We start from the raw sequence: 20,470 nt of genomic DNA, 5'->3' as shown, positions 1-20,470 counted from the left end.
AGGGCGGGAAACAAGGGCTCCTTGCTCTGCCCCGGCTTGGCCAGGGGAGGCAGCGAGGAGCCCAGGATCACCTCCCCTTCCTTCCCTTCCCCCTCCCCACTCAGCTGTCCAGGGGAGTCCGGGCCAGACGGAGCGCTCACCACTCCGGCCAGAGTCATGAGAACCCAGGCTCTGCTGTCCATCCTGCTCCTCTGCGTCCTGCTGCTGCAGGCCCGGGGAGGGCAACGCAGCCAGAGGATGAACCGTAGGTGATGGGGGGGGGGGGGGGGGAGGGGCGACGTGTCCAGTCTAAGGAGAACCTGGGAATTAGAACGTTCTGAAACATCCTATTTGGACCACGGCACTATGAAGACTCTGGTTCTTCCCAAACCACTGTCCTCCAGTCTCTTTATCTGGCTCTTGGAAGAGTGATGGGGGTGGAGGGGGACCTGCGTCTTTTCATTCCCCATCCCCCAAATCCAGAGACAAGTGGTACCTACAATGGGGCAAGATACACCTGAGCGAGCATCAGGTGAAAACAAACAACTGTTCTTTGGTTTATGCACACAGGTGACAGGTAAACATACCGAGACATTCAGGGGAGTAGGTGTAGAATGAAAGTACATGGGAGAGCAACATTTGGGGTGCAAGGGTCAAGATAAATTTATCTCAGAGGGAGCAGGATGGGGAGAGGGGAAGGGAAACACTGAGGGTGCTGTGTAGCTGGGAAGCGGCAGGGATTGTGCAGACAGTGGCAGTATGAGAGGAGAGAGAGGATGGAGGGGCAAATTCACCTTCCTCTCTGGTCCCTGCAGATCGTGGAGAGTAGGGGAGAGTTAGCAGGTCACCCTCGCCTTTGCGGAGTTCTCAGGGTTCGGGTGCAGGTTCTGTGGAGGTGATTTGGCCAAAGCTATGACTAGTATGGGAGACGGAGTCCTGTTGCAGGATTATGGAGAGAGTCAGAAGTCCAGGCATCGAGGTCTATTGGGGAAGAGTAGGAGGAGTGGGATTTAAGATACTACCCATCACCAGGATCTGGTGAAGGGCAGAGGTGAGTTCCCTGAAAAGTCCAAGTTTCTCCTGAGTAAATTTTGAGGTCTCAGTTCTCTGGGGAGGCTTTCAACTAGAGAGGAGTGTTCTGTGGAGGCTGGTTCCATTGACCCTGCTTCTCCTCCTGTTCTTTTTAGATCTCAAAGCTAAAGCCTGTACGAAGCGACCCAAAGAGTTTACTTGTGAGAACCACTGTTCATACTTCCAGCACTGTCCACAAAATACCGTATGCTGCTCAACCTTCTGCGGGAATGTTTGTATGAACATCCTATGAGTCAGAGAGCAGGGGGCCAGGCATCCTGCCCCCGCCAATCGTCTTCACAGACACTGCCTGCGGCTGAAGACAAGGACCTGACCCTGGACACAGGATGTAACAGGAATGCCACCCTGTCCAGCCAGTACCTGAACAACCTGTCCCTGTCAAATAAACCAGAACAAATGTGGAAGGACCTGCCTGGCTCACTCCCGGTGTCTGTGATCATGGAGGACCCAGCACAGACCCCAGAGGGCTCCCCCTTTCTGGGTCCAGGTCTCTGATTTCTCTCCCCTTGTCAAGCTTCTCTGCTCCCCCTCCCCACCTCCCTCCTGCATCCCTGCCAGGCCCCTGCGAGCCCAGCCCCCGTGTTCCTCTGCTCACTGAACCAGGACTCCCAGGGGGAGGACCCACTCGTGTGCGGCACCTCCTGGTCCTCAGGAGAACATGCCTCGCCTGGAGCCACAAGGGCCAAGTTCAACATGAGATGCCAGGAGGCTAGACCCTGGGGCACAGTTGGGGAGGTCCCCGAGAAGGACTCATCTTAAACTTGGTCCACCCCCATCCCATCCTGCTCATCGTCCTTGAGAGGTTCAGGTCACTGTCTCTTTGCAACGAAGAAAATGAATCCCAAGGAAGTGAGAGGACATGTCCAAGGTCAAAGCAGAGGGAGAAGTCGTGGGCTGCTTGGAGGAGGAGGTTTCCTCTGTGTTCCCTTCTGCGCATCCCAGTGAGACGGTCCGCAGGGGCTGAGTCCTGTGCTGTCCCCGCTCCAGCACCAGCGACAGGCTGCTCGTGGAGTGGGGCCCGGCCTGCGACCCCTGAGACCCCAGCCCCTTCTTTTAACTGCGTGAGCCCAACCTTTCCTTGTGGCCTCATCTTTCTTCTTTTTTTAATCTGGAGGGAGGAACAGTTGGTTCAGGGTGATGTGGCTAGGATTAACTGGCACAGGATACCTTGGGTCTTGCCCCTGATTTCATGGTGAGTCAGTAGAAATTCACCCCTGGGGTCCAGAGTCCCTGCTACTCTGTGCAGTCACCCCTCCTCTGATGTGGTCCCGGGACTAAGTCCAGAGACCCGGGCACGTGTGTCCAGCTGGGACATGGGGTCCTTTGTGAAGCACTCGGGAGGGTAGGCCCTGCTGGAGGCGGGGATGTGGTGTTATGCTCCAGGCCAGTGGTTCCTGCTGAGCATCAGTGAAGGAGACAGGACATGCCTCCATCGACCCAGAGCCTCTGACCCATCTCAGGAGCATCACAGGGCTTCTGGTACTGGAGGGTGTCCTCCACTTCCTCTAAGAGCTGCCCTTGGACAAGGGGGCCTTAGGAAAGAGATCATGATCCACTAGCAACTCAGACATTATTGGAGGTAGTTGGGTGCTAAGGGCATGCTCTATAGGAGTTCTTATGTGGTCCTTCCTCAGATAATCTCACTCTACAAGCATTTTCCCAATGTTTGACAATCCCCTCAAACACCCTGGGACAGACTGTTAGGAGAGGCAAAATCACCTGCCCAGGGCCACATGGTGAATGACCTCCCGTGGACATTGTGTCCTACTTCATTGTTGTATCACAGGTACCAGGCTGACCTATTCCTTACCACTGGTGAACACCATGCACCATGAATTTACTGGAAGCAGCTGCACTTCTCCCTGTGGTGACTGGTACCCTGACCCTCTCTGGACAGTCCATCCTGCTCTAAAGAACTCAGAGGCCACACCTAGAATGCTATGGCTAGGAAAGAGGAGTGCTTGCCCGGATACCACTTCATTTCTGTTTTTATTAGAATAAACAATGGCCTCTTTATTATATAAAAGGGAGGAGTGGGGGGTCCCTTGGAAGACATGGAAATCTGTGGAGACAAAGGAGGAAACCAATGCAGACTTTGCCATGATCTGGGTCTCCAAAAGGTCAAGTCCCTGCCTACAGAAAATCGCAGATCAGGAGTGATCTGTTTGTGACAAACACATGGGCTCGTGGTTGCCATGCCTTATTCATTCATTCATTATCTATTGTCTGTCTGTCTCTCTATATATTTATTTATTACGTGATTTGTTCTCCTCTCAAGTTCCAGAGTTTCCCCTAGCAAATTTTTACCTCTCGTTCCTATCAACCAAGATAATCGGAAGTAGCTTTCTCCCATGTACAGACCTAGCAATAGACCCTTGGTGTCTTACTTAATGACTAATTCATCTCTTTGGGCTTTTTTTCTTTTTTATGATCCCCCCCATTTATTTTTATTAGTTGGAGGCTAATTACTTTACAATATCATAGTAGTTTTTGCTATACATTGACATGAATCAGCCATGGATTTACATGTGTTCCCCTTCCTGATCCCCTCTCCTGCCTCCCTCTCCATCCCATCCCTCTGGGTCTTCCCATTGCACTAGCCCTGAGCACTTGTCTCATGCATCCAACCTGGGCTGGTGATCTGTTTCATCCTTGATAGTATACTTGTTTCAGTGCTATTCTCTCAGAACATTCCACCCTTGCCTTCTCCCACAGTCTAAAAGTCTGTTCCGTGCATGTGTGTCTCTTTTTCTGTCTTGCATATAGGGTTATCGTTACCATCTTTTTAAATTCCATATATATGTGTTAGTATACTGTATTGGTCTTTATCTTTCTGGCTTACTTCACTCTGTATAATGGGCTCCAGTTTCACCCATCTCATTAGAACTGATTCAAATGAATTCTTTTTAATGGCTGAGTAATATTCCATGGTGTATATGTACCACAGCTTCCTCATCCATTCATCTGCTGATGGGCATCTAGATTGCTTTCATATCCTGGCAATTGTAAACAGTGCTGCGATGAACATTGGGGTGCATGTGTCTCTTTCAGATCTGGTTTCCTTGGTGTGTATGCCCAGGAGTGGGATTGCTGGGTCACATGGTAGTTCTATTTCCAGTTTTTTAAGGAATCTCCACACTGTTCTCCATAGTGGCTGTACTAGTTTGCATTCCCACCAACAGTGTAAGAAGGTTCCCTTTTCTCCACACCCTCTCCAGCATTTATTTCTTATAGACTTTTGGATAGCAGCCATCCTGACTGGCGTGTATTGGTACCTCATTGAGGTTTTGATTTGCATTTCTCTGATAATGAGTGATGTTGAGCATCTTTTCATGTGTTTGTCTTTGGGCTTTTGACTTCATAGTCTGAAAAGACTTTGATCCCTTGGTATTCCATGGACCATCACGGAGGATTCATCACACATATGACACTCTGCTCACTGGCCATAGAGAATGGAAATAGCAGGCATCCTAGGTGCTTTAGCACTTGCATGCCAGAGGGTGGGGCAACAGTCCAGACTGACAGTAGCCTGACACCTGACAAGAGTCCAGGACTTGCTCTGCTGGTAACATTTCCAGAGATCTAGCTGTCCAGGCGTATAGGAAAGTCCCTCTGAGGCAGCAGACAAGCTGCTGCACCTTCTGCTGCCCACCGTGAAGAAAGACACAGTGGGGCTCCTTGTTTTGTTGTTGTTGCTTTGGTTTTTGGCCATGACACACAGCTTGCAGGATCTTAGCTCCCTAACTAGGGACTGAACCCAGACCACAACAATGAAAGCACCGAGTCCTAACTACTGCACCACCAGGGATCTTCCTTGGTGGAGCTGTTTGGATTTTGGAGACAATAAAGGCCACTCTGGGGGCACTCTGCTCTCATTGACTTTCTGGGGGAACATAAGGCTGATAGTTTTTTAAGATAATTAATTCATTGATTTTTATTTTTGGCTGCACTGGGTCTTCAGAGCCACACGTGGGCTTTCTCTAGTTGCAGCGATTGGGGGCTGCTCTTTGCTGCTGTGCATGGGCTTCTCATTGCAGTGACTTCTCTTGTTGCAGAGCACTGGTTATAGGCGCATGGGCTTCAGTACTTGCAGCGTGCTGGTTCAGTAGTTGTGGCTCTTCGGCTCTAGAACACAGGCTTAATTGCTCCGCGGCATGTGGAACCTTCCCAGACAGGGGATTGAACCCATGTCCCCTGCACTGACAGGCAGATTCTCATCCACTGGACCACCAGGGGAGTCCAAGGCTGCTAGTTTTGAGTGGAATCCAGATTAAGGAATATTTCTGCAACAGGGCCAGGATATTTTGCAAGTTGCCTGCCCCTTGGGTCTTGCCTCCTAGCACATGCAGTATACAAAGTGTCTGTGGTTGGTTAAGATGCTGACTGGTCTCTTTGCAAGTTCCAGTAGGAGAATCAAAGAATACACACCTGTATTGAGGTCAGACTTTCTCTTCTGTTGTCAGATAGTTTCCATTTTTGAAGCAGCTTTTTCCTTGCTAGCAAACCCTGGTAAAGACCATGTCTAACCAGGGAATATCAAACCACTCTGCAACTGGAAGGTTCCATCACAACTTGGGGGTTATCTGATCTATGAAGTCTCAAAATAGGGGGCAGTGCATAGAGGCGGTTCCCTGGCAAATGGAAATGGTATAAACGAGACTGGGCTTGATCGGCTCCAGAGGAAATGAGTCACCTGTATAACCAGGTGTTTGGACTCTGAGGACCCACTGACTTCCTCTAGCTTCCTTCTTTCCCACGGCCTCTAAGTCCACAAGAGGTCCTGCCGTTTCTGTGTCACTGTTGGCACTCTGAGAAATGGTGTCTTCCTGTGTTTGCCTGTTTAGGGTTTCCTGCACTTGCACCTCTCCTTTTGATTTTCAGGATCCAGGGATCTACTGTAGATGTCAGCCTTGTTCTCAGTATTCCTCTGTTTGCGTTCAGACTCCTTTTCTGAGGGTTATCTTACCTGTGTCCTGTGTGAAGCCCAGTGCCCCTGCCTCATTTCCAGGCATCCCGTCTCTGTGGTCTTCCTATGTCTCCGCTTCCTTGATGGTTCAGCGGGTAAAGAATCCGCCTGTGACACAAGAGACGCAGGTTCGATCTCTGGGTCGGGAAGATCCCCTGGAGAAGGAGATGGCAACCTAGTCCAGTATTCTTGCTTGAAAAATCCCATCGACAGAGGATCCTCATGGGCTACAGTCCATGGGGTCTCTAAGAGTTGGACGTGACCGAGTGACTAAGCACGCACGCACAGACATGGACTCTGACACCGCATCTGCTGAATTGGGGTGTTTATTTCTCTCCTGACAGATTCAAATTTGTAACATTCTCTATTTCCTCACTAGGCTGACGGTTATGTGTGGAGTGATTTATTTGCTCCTTATTGATCTGTATGGATTTTCTGAAAACAGCTAAAATGAGATAGCCACAATTAGGCTGTGTCTATTTACTTACTTAGTTTCTTATTTATTTATTTATATCTTGCCCTTAAGAACTTCAAGGAGTTGCTTAACTCCTCTGTGTCTCAGTTTCTGTATCTGTAAAATAGGAATGATAGTACTAAACTCATAGGGTCATTGAGAGTACTAGCTAATACATGTTAAATACTGACAGTAAATTTGGTATTAAACTGGGTGATGCTTGACACTTCATTGGGTAACACTCTCATTTGTTGATGTAACTAACCTGCAATCACTGCCTGTATTTCAGACATTGGTTCTAAGTGCTTAACAGATAATCATACATGGAACCCTCACAATAACCCTATGAGGAAAGCACCGCTATTAATCCACTTTGTCAATGAGGAAATTGATGCATGGAGAAGATTAGTGACTCACCCAAAGTAAGTGGGAACTAGAATTTGAATCCAGGTTAAGTCTGTGTTGTAAATCTCCGTATTGGGTGGCCTTTCCAAGCTCTCTTGGCAGAGGTCTGTTTTTTCAGTAGCTCAAAACCCACAGGACATTGTGCTCAGGTAGTGTTAGGCTAATGCTAACCGTGGAGAAGTTAACATAGAGACGGATAGGATGTTACAAAAGTCATTACACTAATGTTAGAAAAAAAGAGATACTCAGATCCTTCACTACCCATACAATCACAGACATCCAGGAAATGTGTGTGTTGGGGGAGGGGAGACTCCTGCAGTTCTCCAGTGTTTGACTTTTACCTGCATTACCTGCAGCACAAAGAGACAAAAAAAAGTACTCCTTGAGTACTTTTTACAGAAATTTGGGGACAATGTTCTATATGTACCCAACTTACTGGCAGAACTCCCAGATCTGCCACAACCAGAACCATGATTACATTCTGAACCTTTGAGCTCTGTTCTGCTCATCAGATTCCCCCTGTGCAAGGGTTTGGCAGTTTGCACAGACCAGAAAGAAGAGCCATCAGTCATATAAATACCAGCATCTCCAACTCGAACAACTTCAGAGGTAAGTGAAGATCAGAATCTTGGGGCTGGAAATGTGAGCCTGAAAATGCTTTCATTTGTGGCTTGTGTCCAAATCATGCTCCCAGATTAAAACAACACTATCCCTCTAGAAAAGAAGTAATCGTCCTTGATGTTCAAATGGGGAAAGTAAGAGAAAGATGAGACAGATGGACACTGTGTCACTATGTACAGTCTACAATACACAGGACACTATGTATTGTCTGCAATACATAGGCCATTATGTATTGTCTTCAGAGTAGTCTCAGGGAGAACGTGTGACCTGCACCTAATCATGAAGAAATTAGAAACAAACCCCACATGAGGAATGTTTAATTAAAAGAAAAAATTGTTTAGCGTCGTCAAAAATTTCAACCTCATAAAAGACAAAGGGCATTGTTGGGTGAATTTACACAGTGGGATACTGATGGTAGATTCGATTAAAAGATTTTAGAAATGTTAATTTTAGTGAAGCTGAGAGTTGTACTGTGATCACAGAAGAGAATGTTCCTATTGTTAATACTCATTGAAGTATTATTCCTAAAAAAGGACCATTATTTATCTGCTGCTGCTGCTAAGTCACTTCAGTCATGTCTGACTCTGTGCGACCCCATAGACGGCAGCCCACCAGGCTCCCCCGTCCCTGGGATTCTCCAGGCAAGAACACTGGAGTGGGTTGCCATTTCCTTCTCGAGCGCATGAAAGAAAAAAATGAAAGTGAAGTCGCTCAGTCGTGTCCGACTCTTAGTGACCTCATGGACTGCAGCCCACCAGGCTCCTCCATCCATGGGATTTTCCAGGCAAGAGTACTGGAGTGGGGTGCCATTGCCTTCTCCAATAATGTATCTACTTACCCTCAAATGGTTCAGCTATATATATACACACACACACACACACACACACACACATGCTAGAGAGAGAGAAAGCAATTGGGGTAAATTCTTAAAATAGGTGAATCTGAGTAAATAGTATGTAGAAGTTCTTTGACTAGCCTTACTCTTGTAATTTTGAAATCATTTCCAAATAACAGATTTTTAGAAGTTAAAGGCAACCCAGCTAACAGTCTATGTGCCTCAATTTTTATTTTATTATTTTTTAACAGATTTTTTTTTATGTGGACCATTTTTTAAAAGTATTTTTATTGAATTTGTTACAATATTGCTTCTTTTATTTATGTTTTGATTTTTTGGCCACAAGGCCTGTGGGATCTAGCTCCACAACCAGGGACTGAATCCAAACCCCTTTGCATCAGAAGGCAAAGTCTGCCACTGGACCACCAGGGAAATCCCTCAAATTTTCTATCTTTTCCTATTTTATAATTTGTAACATATGCCAAGAGGCTTTATTTTTTAATTTTTAAAACTTAAATTTTTTTGCTAGTGCTTCATACAGTCAACGCTTGCTATGTGGATATATCATCCGCATATTGTTCAGTCGCTCAGTCATGTCAGACTCTTTGCAACCCCACAGAAGCATGCCAGGCTTCCTGGTCCTTCACCATCTCCCGGAGCTAGCTCAAACTCATGTCCATTGAGTCGGTGATGCCATCCAACCATCTCATCCTCTGTCATCTCCTTCTCCTCCTGCCTTGGATCTTTTCCAGCATCAGGATCTTTTCCAGTGAGTCAGCTCTTTGCATCAGGTAGCCAAACTATTGAAGCTTCAACTTCAGCATGAGTCCTTCCAATGAACATTCAAGATTGATTTCCTTTAGGATTAACTCTTTTGATCTCTTTGTCAGTCCAAGGGACTCTCAAGAGTCTTCTCCAACACCACAGTTCAAAAGCATCAGTTTTTCACGCTCAGCCTTCTTTATGGTCCAACTCTCACATCCATTTACTGGAAAAGCCATAGCTTTGACTATACAGACCTTTGTCAGCAAAGTGATGTCTCTGCTTTTTAATATGCTGTCTAGGTTTGTCTATTGCTGTCTATTGCTGTCTAGCTTTTCCTCCAAGGAGAAAACATCTTTTAACTTCATGGCTGCAGTCACCATCTACAGTGATTTTGGAGCCCAAGAATAATACATCCAGGGAAACTGAGTCTTTGAGAAATTAGATGATTAGCCAAACACATAGCTTATATTAAATGAGGCATGTTGGGGTTGGGAATTCACAGGAATTTGAATCTCTGACTCCAGAGACAGAGAGTCACAGGAATTTACTGTCTATACCACACTGACAGTTTTCAGTGTGGTGTCAAGTGGGAGAGAATTTCCCTCCTAGTGATAAGACAGGATGTATATCCTGTTGGTAAAATAAACCAATTTTTTTAATATAATTAAACATTTTAGAGTTATGTGTCTCTAGGTTCCTTTATGTCTAACTCTTTAAGGGTATGAGAAACCGCAGCTGTTATTGATAACATTAAATTGTACTTAAAAAAATTTGAGGTATAGTCACTTTACAATGTTGCGTTAGTTTCTTCTGTTCATCAAAGTACATCAACTATATATATATATATATGTATATATGTACAGCTCTTTATTCCATTCAGATCATTTAGGTCACCACAGAGCCTGGAGTAGAGTGCCTTGTACTTTTCAGTAGGGTCTCCTTAGTCATCTGTTTTATACATTTATACATGTATCTGTATATATATTAGTATATTTATCAATCCCAATCTCCCAATTCATCCTACCTCTCTTTTCTTTTATTTTTTAAAAATGCTTTTTCAAATTCTTTTCCCATTGTTGCATAATATTGAGCAGAGTTCCCTGTGCTATACAGTAGGTCCTTGTTGGTTATCAGTGTTAATTTTTAAAAATTAAAAAAAACAATCTCTGGCCACAGCATGAGGCATGTGGGGCAAACGGGGTCTTAGTTCCCAGCCTGGGGATCCAACCTGCGCCCCTCTGCACTGGAATCGAGGGATCTTAAACACTGGACCCCCAGGGAAGTTCTTCCACTTTAAATATAGCAGTGTGTATCCGTCAATCCCAAACTCCCTAGCTATTCCCCCCTGGTAACCATAAGTTCCTTCTCCAAGTCTGTGAGTCTGTGTTTGAGAATCACACAAACAGGCAGTATCCTTTGTCCAAGGACCTCCACATCTACAAATGCATTTAACCAAATTTCAGTTGCAAGGGGGTTTCCAATGATATTTTTACCCCCTAAGGAAGAGAAGTCACAAATTTTCAGATGTCTTATGATCCATGGGAAAATATTAATGATCTGTGTTGCTGCTGCTGCTGCTAAGTCGCTTCAGTCGTGTCCGACTCTGTGCGACCCCATAGACGGCAGCCCACCAGGTTCCGCCGTCCCTGGGATTCTCCAGGCAAGAACACTGGAGTGGGTTGCCATTTCCTTCTCCAACGCATGAAAGTGAAAAGTGAAAGTGAAGTCGCTTAGTCATGCCCGACTCTTCGCGATCTCACGGACTGCAGCCCACCAGGCTCCTCCGTCCATGGGATTTTCCAGGCAAGAGTACTGGAGTGGGGTGCCATTGCCTTCTCCAATGATCTGTGTTACTGGTACACAAAACATCAATATTCATTGGGAATGTTACTAGTAACATGTTGAAAGTCTTGTCCTTTGTCCCATTTAAATATATCCAGAAGAGCTACTTCATTTCCTGGTTCTGTATGAGAGCTTGGGTATAGAACTAGACTTTTCTAGTCACTGTTTAAACTTAAAATATAATATATTATATTATATGCCAGTAACATATTATTAGATTTTTCAAAATATAATATAATAAATTTAGAAAAAAGTCTAAGCCGAAGCAATAGTTGGGCTTGGGTTGAAACATTTGTTGCTTGGGTTGCAACAGCTGAAACACTAAGCTTGAATTAAAATGGTTGTTCCCTCCACACCTAGAAAGAGAGTAGGCAGTTTCCTCTCTCTTTCCTCTACTCCCGAAGGTAGCTAAGAGCCATTTTGGAGGTGGGAGCAAGAATAAAGGAGTCAGGACAGCTCTTTCTGGGGGGCAGTGTTGCACTCTTGAAGTCTGTACTTTCTGGACTTAGTACTGCTTCAAGTTGACTGTCATGGGTGGTTTCATAGCTTGAGTTTTCCCCCACCCAACTGATGGGAGTTGCTCACTTGTGGTTGTCTTGATCTGGCTGAATCCATCTCTTTTATAGCTAGTTTACTATGATATCTTTCCCTGACCACTCACTTTCTTTTTTTTTTCTTTTAAAAAATATTCTATTTATTTATTTGGTATTGGGTCTCAGTTGCACCACGCTCATCTTTTGTTGCAGTTTATGGGCTCTCTAGTTGTGCTATGTGAGTTAGTTTCCTGACCAGGGATCAAACCCAAGTTCCCTGCATTGGAAGGCTGATTCCTAACCACTGGACCACCGGGGAAGACCCTGAGTCATTTTTTTAATCAAGGGAAAATAACACACACGTGCAAAAAAAAAAAAAAAAAAAGATTTTCTTGCAAAAGGAAGGCATGAAGCTTGTTTTGTAAGCTAAATTTGAATTATCATTATTTTAAAGATTTATTTATTTATTTCACTGCATTTGGTCTTCGCTGCTGTGTGCTGGCTTTCTCTAGTTGCAGTGTGTGGGCTTCTCAGCATGGTGGCTTCTCTTGTTGGGGAGCACTTGCTCTAGGCATGTAGACTTCAGTATTTGTGGCACTCAAGCTCTAGAGTGGTGGCTCAGTAGTTGTGGCACATGGGCTTAATTGCCCTGCAGCATGTGGGATCTCCCCAGAGCAGGAATCGAACCCATGTCCCCTGTGTTGGCAGGCAGATTCATAACCACTGGACTACCAGGAATCCCTTGAGCTATTTTTTAATCAAGGGAAGATAGCACATTAAAAAAAAAAAAAGGTTTTCCTGCAAAAGGAAGGCATGAAACTTGAGATGGAGAGATACCTTTTAGCAAAGTCAACATCCAGAATTGGTTTATACCTGTGGTTGGGTGGTGGAAGGCAAGGAAGAATAATTAGAGGACAGAGTGTAAAGAAATTCCATGAGAATTTCCTCTTGCTTCCCAGCTCTCTTTATTTGTGTCTTTTGATCTCTAGCAGCAACTGGGACGGAAAGAACTCCTGACAACACCTATTCAGACGTATATATATGGTCAGCATCATGAAGTTCTGGACACCTCTCCTCATGATGTTCCTCTGTATGTTTCTACTGTCTGTGCTGGGAGGAGTGAAGGAAAGATATAACAGGTGATGAGGCTGGATTGAGGGTCAAAAGGGCATGACGGGGCTGTGCTTATTTCTGGACAAATGAAGAAGTATTGTGCCTAATGCATCTGACCCAGGACTCACTTCCCTGGATCACCTGTCGGAGCATTTGTGTATAAATACTTTTCAATAGACAGAGATCCAAGAAATTCCCAAGCTGAGATCCTTCAATGTTTCTTCTTCCAACCTTAAAAGTATCAATGAGTATCTGTCAGCTTTTAGATACATTCCATAAATTATAAGGATATGATATTTTCCCATGTCAGGCTATCTCAGAGGAGAGGGGGCACCAGTCCAGAGCTACCATATTTTCCCATTCTTCCAGAAGCGCTGTGTTCTAACTGTGTGCACATTGATGATTACCAAATGGCATTTCTTGATATATACCCTTAATTTAGTGGAAGGATATTTCAGAAGTCCAATGCAATGGAACGACTGCTTGAGTTAAAGCCAACCATTGGTAGGATATTTCAGAATGTAAAAAGATGGAAAAGAGACATGAGATGGGTCTTTAGTGGAGCAATGTTGGGGGCCATATGATGAGAAAATGAAATCAACGGAGGGGGCCCAGAAGATGAGATGAGAGAGAGAAGAATTTGGAGAGAGGCTGAATTACTTCACTTTTTTTTAAATGGGATGATTTTTTTTTTTTTCTCCAGTTGTGGCATGCAGATTTAGTTGCCCTGAAGTATGTGGGATCTTAGTTCCCCAACCAGGGATCAAACTCATGTCCCCTGCATTGGAAGGCAGATTCTTAACCACTGGACCACCAGAGAAGTCCTGAGGCTGAGTTACATTAAAGGCAGGGTCAGCAAGGAGGGGAAGAAAGTGAGGCAAATCTATTCCTTACTCTACCTGGTCTAGTTTCCCATGCTATGAAATAGGTGTGATAACGAGGGTAGAGGTTATCTCAGACTCTGAGATCTCCCATTATAAAGATGTAACTGTTATAGGAGGGCATATGAATGCTGGGAGTATATGGAGTCCTATCTCTAGGATGCTCAAAGAGGACCCAGAAGTCTGCAACACTATAGGACTTGGGGAGCAGAGAAGTCTAAGAGGTTAGTGAAGATGCGATGGGGTCAGTGAAAATACAATGAGGAGGCTAACGAAGGGGATTTTTCTTAGAAGATAGGTACTTTGGTGGGGACTTGGGGCCAGGATTCTAGGAGGAGCCCCTAGAGGGGCCCTCTAGCTTAACATAAACTGTTAAGCTTATGAAGGACTTTCCTCCCCACACTTGTCTATATGGCCCCATCAATGTCTTACCATCTCATCTCATTTTCAGGGGGGAATTGTTCCTTGAGGAGTGCTGGGGACAGCCAACCATCCGAGACTGTAGCAAGAGGTGTTCTAGAAGCTTTAGATGTGTAGAAATAAATCACACATGCTGCTGGACCTACTGTGGAAACATCTGCTGGGAAAATACAGTGAGTTTGGAGGTGCACACTTGGGTGTGTGTCATCACTGATTCTCACCTTCTTCTCAGATGCTGTTATCCCTAAACAGAGGGATCCCAAATCCTAGGCACAAATGTAGCAAAAGACCATGTCCCCTAAACCTGAAAGCCAATTCACTGGCAAATAGACCAAGATACCAGCTTGGGGCATCTTGTTTCTTTCAATATATAATTAATGCCTGTGATGTCTTCATTCTATATTTCAACAGCTTGGTGTTCTTCTATTTTTTAGTCCAGATTTCTAGCCATAGCATCCATAGTCAGACTTTTCCATGAACCATTTTAGTTTAGCCAGGTCCCATATTTCTACCTTCGTCTATTCAGTGAACTAATACCATCCCCTCCTCCAAATCAGAAGTGGACAATTCCTGTTGTTACATGAAGTATTCTTGTTCCAAGGTCTGGTGAAGATGAATAATATTAAGCTTGGGAATGAATTCTTGCTTCCCAGATTTCCAGAGCCTCTAAGCATCTAACCTTTTTCTTTTGCAGCTAATCACTGAAGAAGCTAAAACTCTACCCTCCCACTGAGACACCAGTTCATTCTGACTGAGAGCAAATAAACTCATATGCCAGCAGCGGTCCTTGACTTTTTTCCCACTCCATTCCACTACCCTTGGATGCCATTGTCACACTCCCCTCTATTGTTGTAGTGTGTATGTAAGTTTCCAACTCTTCCAAATCTTGCTTCCCCATTTGATTACCTTAGAACTAACAGGCTAAATCATGGACTTCAAGAACAGAAGCTTATTTCTCACATGCCATTTTAATGTGGGAAAGTGGCAAGCAGCCGTTTCTTTCAGTTTTTCAGACAGCAGGTCTCTGGTGAATTTGTTTTTCACAGGATGTGGGTAAACAATTCTAAAACTATTTTACAGGTATGAAAGATTGAACAGGTAAGTAACTGGTAGATAAGAGCCAGGTTTCTGTGAGAGAAGTTGGAAATAAGCAAAAAGAAAATGCTAGGATGAACCCTGGGTTACTGGATTAAAATCAGAGATATCAAGATGAACTCATGTTCAGCTATATATATATATATAGTTGGTCAAAAAGTTCACTTGGGTTTTTCTGTAAGATGTTATGGACAAACCCGAATGAACTTTTTGGTCAACCCTATATATACACACACAGGGCCTTCCCTGGTGGCTCAGTGGTAAAGAACTCGCCTGCCAATGCAGGAGACACGGGTTTGATCACTGAGTCAGAAAGATCCCCTGGAGAAGGAAATGACAACCCACTCCAGTATTCTTGCCTGGAGAATCCCAGGGACAGAGGAGCCTGGTGGACTACAGTAGATATGGTCTCAAAGAGTCGGACACAACTGAAGTGACTAAGCATGCATGCACGCACACTCCTACATAATGTTATTTTAGACTTAAGAACATCTCCTTCTGGAAAGAAAATCTTCCTGGAATGGTGCAAGGAACCAATAGACTTGGGCTGATGAGCATTTCTTGGTGGTAAATCTTGCACCCAGCACCTAACCCCAATGTCTGCATTCCAGATATCTTCCTGGAGCTTCTTAATTAGGCATTCTGAGTCTGCTTATGACTCAGAGAGCTATGAGAGGTGGGATGGAGTACACTTGCTGATGAAGGCATCATTATGAACCCACCTGTGAACACTAGGGGCAGTCAAAGCATGGAGCAGGCAGGAGCTGACCACCATTATGATGTATGAGATGAGGAGGATACTTCTAGAGTCCTTTCATATGCTTGACATAGAGAAGAGCAGGAGACGAGAACAAGTCACGCAAAAGTCGTTGCAGCCATGAGGCGATGGGTTGGCTCAAAACAGATCAGCTCTGACTTGCAATTCTCTGCAGGCTGGGACTTGATCTTTTAGAGACCCAAATCAAAGCAGAATCTGCATTTGTTTCTTCCTTTGCCTCCATAAATTTCAAGGTCTTCCAAGGGACCCCCCACTCTTCCTTTTTATGTAATAAAGATGCACACAATTATTTCAATAAAACCAGAAAAAGCTCTGGTGTCCAGGCAAGCACTCCTCCTACCTATAACATTCTAGGTATAGCCTCTGAGTTCTCTAGGGCAGGGTAGACTGTGGAAAGGAAGAGGTCAGCCTGGCACCTATGATTATGATCTCTTTCCTAGGGCCCCCCTGTCCAAGGGCAGCTTTTAGCAGAATTGGAGGACACCCTCCAGTACCAGAAGCCCTGTGATGCTCCTGAGATGGGTCAGAGGCTCTGGGTCGATGGAGGCATGTCCTGTCTCCTTCACTGATGCTCAGCAGGAACCACTGGCCTGGAGCATAACACCACATCCCCGCCTCCAGCAGGGCCTGCCCTGCCGAGTGCTTCACAATTGACCCCATGTCCCAGCTGGACACACGTGCCCGGGTCTCTGGACTTAGTCCCGGGACCACATCAGAGGAGGGGTGACTGCACAGAGTAGCAGGGACTCTAACCCAGGGGTGAATTTCTACTGACTCACCATGAAATCAGTGGCAAGACCCAAGGCCAGTTAATCCTAGCCACATCACCCTGAACCAACTGTTCCTCCCTCCAGATTAAAAAAAGAAGAAAGATGAGGCCACAAGGAAAGGTTGGGCTCACGCAGTTAAAAGAAGGGGCTGGTATCTCAGGGGTCGCAGGCCGGGCCCCACTCCACAAGCAGCCTGTCGCTGGTGCTGGAGCGGGGACAGCACAGGACTCAGCCCCTGCGGACCGTCTCACTGGGAGGCGCAGAAGGGAGCACGGAGGAAACCTCCTCCTCCAAGCAGCCCACGACTTCTCCCTCTGCTTTGACCTTGGACATGTCCTCTCACTTCCTTGGGATTAATTGTCTTCGTTGCAAAGAGACAGTGACCTGAACCTCTCAAGGACAATGAGCAGGATGGGATGGGGGTGGACCAAGTTTAAGATGAGTCCTTCTCGGGGACCTCCCCACTGTGCCCCAGGGTCTAGCCTCCTGGCATCTCATGTTGAACTTGGCCCTTGTGGCTCCAGGCAAGGCATGTTCTCCTGAGGACCAGGAGGTGCTGCACACGAGCGGGTCCTCCCCCTGGGAGTCCTGGTTCAGTGAGCAGAGGAACGCGGGGGCTGGGCTCGCAGGGGCCTGGCAGGGATGCAGGAGGGAGGTGGGGAGGGGGAGCAGAGAAGCTTGACAAGGGGAGAGAAATCAGAGACCTGGACCCAGAAAGGGGGAGCCCTCTGGGGTCTGTGCTGGGTCCTCCATGATCACAGACACTGGGAGTGAGCCAGGCAGGTCCTTCCACATTTGTTCTGGTTTATTTGACAGGGACAGGTTGTTCAGATACTGGCTGGACAGGGTGGCATTCCTGTTACATCCTGTGTCCAGGGTCATGTCCTTGTCTTCAGCCGCAGGCAGTGTCTGCGGAGACGGTTGGCGGAGGCAGGATGCCTGGCCCCCTGCTCTCTGACTCATAGGATGTTCATACAAACATTCCCGCAGAAGGTTGAGCAGCATATGTTATTTGCTTGACATTCTCGGTGATCTGTGCAGGGGATTGTGCACAGATATATTTTGGGTCTTTTCTCACACTGCTTGATTTCTGGGGGTGGCTGCTTTTCTGAAACAGAGCGGAGGAAAGGTCAGTGGAACCAGGCCCCCGAGAATACCTCTCGAAAGCTTAAAGCCTCCTCCAAGACCCCAGACACAGGCCCACTCATGACTCTTGAACTTTTCAGGGAACTTACCTCCACCCTTCACCAGATCCTGGCGATGGGTAGTATCTTAAATCCCACTCCTCCTCCTCTTCCCTAATAGACCTCGATGCCTGGAGTTCTGGACTCTCTCCATAATCCTGCAACAGGACTCCGTCTCCCATACTAGTCATGGCCTTGGCCAAATCACCTCCACAGAACCTGCACCCGAACCCTGAGAACTCCACAAAGGTGAGGGTGACCTGCTAACTCTCCCCTACTCTCTACGATCTGCGGGGACCAGAGAGGAAGGTGAACTTGCCCCTTCCACCTCTCTGCTCTCATACTGCCACTGTCTGCACGATCCCTGCCACTTCCCAGCCACACAGCACCCTCAGCGCTTCCCTTCCACTCTCCCCATCCTGCTCCCTCGGAGGTAGCTGTAACTTGACCCATACTTCCCAAGTGTTGCGCTCTGGAGGTTTTTCACTCTACATCTACTCCCTTGAACGTCTTGGTATATTTAGCCGTTAGCTGTGTGCATAAACCAAAGAACAGTTGTTTGTTTTCTCACCTGATTCTCGCTCAGGTGTATCTTGCCCCATTGTAGGTACCACGTGTCTCTGGATTTGGGGGATGGGGAAGGAAAAGATGCAGGTTCCCCCTCCACCCCCATCACTCTTCCCAGAGCCAGATAAAGAGACTGGAGGACCGTGGTTTGGGAAGAACCAGAGTCTTCATAGTGCCGTGGTCCAAATAGGATGTTTCAGAAAGTTCTAATTCCCAGGTTCTCCTTAGACTGGACACGTCACCCCTCCTGCCCTCCCCGCCCCCTCCCCCATCACCTACGGTTCATCCTCTGGCTGCGTTGCCCTCCCCGGGCCTGCAGCAGCAGGACGCAGAGGAGCAGGATGGACAGCAGAGCCTGGGTTCTCATGACTCTGGCCGGAGTGGTGAGCGCTCCGTCTGGCCCGGACTCCCCTGGACAGCTGAGTGGGGAGGGGGAAGGGAAGGAAGGGGAGGTGATCCTGGGCTCCTCGCTGCCTCCCCTGGCCAAGCCGGGGCAGAGCAAGGAGCCCTTGTTTCCCGCCCTGGGCTGCCCCTCACCACGGCCCACTCCTGTGACCCTGGGGCTCCTACAGGGACGGTCCTCCTCTCATAGCTAATCTTTCTCTTTTGCAAACAGAAGTGTTTTTTTTTTTTCCTGGAAGATGTAATCTATTTCTATTTTTTAATTACAAAATAATTTATAAGAAAAGAGACAAAGAGTGTTAAAAAAGGTGATCATCTCACTGCCTGGAATTAACATAAGCCCTGTTATACTGTCTTTCTAGTTTCTTTGCATATTTACTATGTACAATTCTTTGTCTTCTCACATTTTGAATCATCACGGGTAACTTTTGTTACCCATCCTCTCCACTCTCAATGAATCATGTAAATATTTCACAAAACGTGGTTTCTCATAATTGCACAGCCCTCACTTAACATAAATGCCTATTGTCAAGCATCTGTATTACATTAATTACTGATTATCTGGACAATGTTCTGTTGAACACTTTTATTCAAAAGTCCTGTTTTTTTTTTTTCTCCTTTTCTTTTGAAGTAAGGCAGCTGGAATTTGTGGGTGAGAAAGTGAGTAGGTACATAGTGTTCTTCCTGGCTTAGCAGGAGACACTTCTCATATCAAAGAAAATCCAGGACTTCTGGATGGGTGAATATCAAAGAGGCTGCAATGTGACCTGTATGTTCCTGAGTGGGAATGAAAGATGGGCTGCAACCAAAATCACCTTTAAGTTCCCAGCCTTTGAACTGACTTTCTCTCCTCTTCTGCTCCCTGTTCCAGACCACAACCCCCTGCTACCACCCCCCACCCCACCCCGCAACTCTCCCAGTAGGAATAAGCCAGATAAAAAATTGAGCCTGTTACTGCAGACACTCCATTCAGATACATTCAGAGGTAGGTGGAAGTAAGCGTTTTGAGGTGTGAGCTTTTGTTTGTGGCTTGCTCAGGTGAGTTTCCTGCCCAGTAATGTCAACACTCTTTCTGTTAAATGGGGATTATTGCCTGAAGTACGAATAAGACAGCTGATAGAGAGGGCATGGGGACTGTCTGAAGTGCTCTCGGTAAAAGGAGCAGAGATTAAACAAGATGACAGTATCCTTGACTAGAAAGCCCTGTTCTGTCCTTTAACATCTAGAAAGCCCAGGACCCTGAATTTGGAGGAGGGGGCGGTAGTTTTGTGTCTTTGTGATGCCTAGAGACCATTTCATTGCCACACACCCTATGTCATCAGGGCCAAAAGATTCGTCCAGATCTCTGTATGTGAGTGGTATCCAGCCTGGATGGGATGATATTTTCCCTCCCTGGGATCATTTAGTACACCTGTGGTGTGCAAAGAAGGGGACTGGGCATCCCCATGATCCTGAACAAGCCCTCTAGGGACAAGTGAGAAGCTCAGAGAACAGGATGAAGAATGAGGCTCTTTAAATGAACAGATCTCAAAGCTCTGGCAAACTTGCGTCTAGAATGCTATTTTTGAATACAAATAAACAGCTTCATAGAACCCATTGCTTTGAATTTATTGTGTCTGTCTTCCTCCTTCTGTGTGCAAAAGGCAGGGGTGTCAAGAATCCAGAGGCCTAAAAAAAAAAAGAATCCAGAGGCCTGTCCCATCCATGCCCAACTCCACCCAGTTCTCTTATGCCTCACCCCTGCCTATGAGTGGTTAACAGGGCATCC

General features: G+C 46.2%; 3 protein-coding genes across 4 annotated transcripts; 2 read left to right on the top strand and 1 right to left on the bottom strand.

Moving 5' to 3' along the window:
* The first annotated feature begins 82 nt into the window (after positions 1-82).
* WFDC10B (WAP four-disulfide core domain 10B) lies at positions 83-1,480 on the top strand. Its single transcript, XM_070471855.1, has 2 exons — positions 83-244; positions 1,167-1,480. The coding sequence occupies exons 1-2, from the start codon at positions 157-159 to the stop codon at positions 1,301-1,303; spliced, it is 225 nt and encodes a 74-aa protein (XP_070327956.1). The 5' UTR covers positions 83-156; the 3' UTR covers positions 1,304-1,480.
* Positions 1,481-7,277: 5,797 nt separating this feature from the next.
* WFDC11 (WAP four-disulfide core domain 11) lies at positions 7,278-14,684 on the top strand. Of its 2 annotated transcripts, none has more exons than XM_070471854.1 (4): positions 7,278-7,505; positions 12,485-12,631; positions 13,938-14,079; positions 14,601-14,684. In XM_070471854.1, the coding sequence occupies exons 2-4, from the start codon at positions 12,534-12,536 to the stop codon at positions 14,637-14,639; spliced, it is 279 nt and encodes a 92-aa protein (XP_070327955.1). In that variant the 5' UTR covers positions 7,278-7,505; positions 12,485-12,533; the 3' UTR covers positions 14,640-14,684. The 2 variants fall into 2 exon arrangements, with proteins under 2 accessions (XP_070327955.1, XP_020752530.1); XM_020896871.2 differs by having other exon boundaries at positions 12,482-12,631.
* Positions 14,685-17,342: 2,658 nt separating this feature from the next.
* Positions 17,343-18,759, bottom strand: LOC110139243 (WAP four-disulfide core domain protein 10A). Its single transcript, XM_020896872.2, has 2 exons — positions 18,580-18,759; positions 17,343-17,657 (listed from the first exon to the last, which is right to left on the bottom strand). Exons 1-2 carry the CDS (start codon positions 18,665-18,667, stop codon positions 17,509-17,511), a joined length of 237 nt encoding a protein of 78 aa, XP_020752531.2. The 5' UTR covers positions 18,668-18,759; the 3' UTR covers positions 17,343-17,508.
* Between the last annotated feature and the right edge of the window lie 1,711 nt (positions 18,760-20,470).

This window comes from Odocoileus virginianus, chromosome 9, assembly GCF_023699985.2.
Source record: "Odocoileus virginianus isolate 20LAN1187 ecotype Illinois chromosome 9, Ovbor_1.2, whole genome shotgun sequence".
Taxonomy (NCBI): domain Eukaryota; kingdom Metazoa; phylum Chordata; class Mammalia; order Artiodactyla; family Cervidae; genus Odocoileus; species Odocoileus virginianus.
The sequence above is the reverse complement of the archived record's forward strand: the minus strand, read 5'-3'. Positions and strand labels throughout refer to the sequence as shown.

What these genes read in the sequence shown, in the direction of transcription:
- WFDC10B (XM_070471855.1), top strand. Translation starts at nt 157, where the DNA reads ATGAGAACCCAGGCTCTGCTGTCCATCCTGCTCCTCTGCGTCCTGCTG. An exon ending in ACGCAGCCAGAGGATGAACC is followed by an intron (nt 245 to 1,166) that starts GTAGGTGATGGG and finishes TGTTCTTTTTAG; the next exon opens with ATCTCAAAGCTAAAGCCTGT.
- WFDC11 (XM_070471854.1), top strand. Translation starts at nt 12,534, where the DNA reads ATGGTCAGCATCATGAAGTTCTGGACACCTCTCCTCATGATGTTCCTC. An exon ending in GTGAAGGAAAGATATAACAG is followed by an intron (nt 12,632 to 13,937) that starts GTGATGAGGCTG and finishes TCTCATTTTCAG; the next exon opens with GGGGGAATTGTTCCTTGAGG. An exon ending in ACATCTGCTGGGAAAATACA is followed by an intron (nt 14,080 to 14,600) that starts GTGAGTTTGGAG and finishes TTTCTTTTGCAG; the next exon opens with CTAATCACTGAAGAAGCTAA.
- LOC110139243 (XM_020896872.2), bottom strand. Translation starts at nt 18,667, where the DNA reads ATGAGAACCCAGGCTCTGCTGTCCATCCTGCTCCTCTGCGTCCTGCTG. An exon ending in ACGCAGCCAGAGGATGAACC is followed by an intron (nt 17,658 to 18,579) that starts GTAGGTGATGGG and finishes GCTCTGTTTCAG; the next exon opens with AAAAGCAGCCACCCCCAGAA.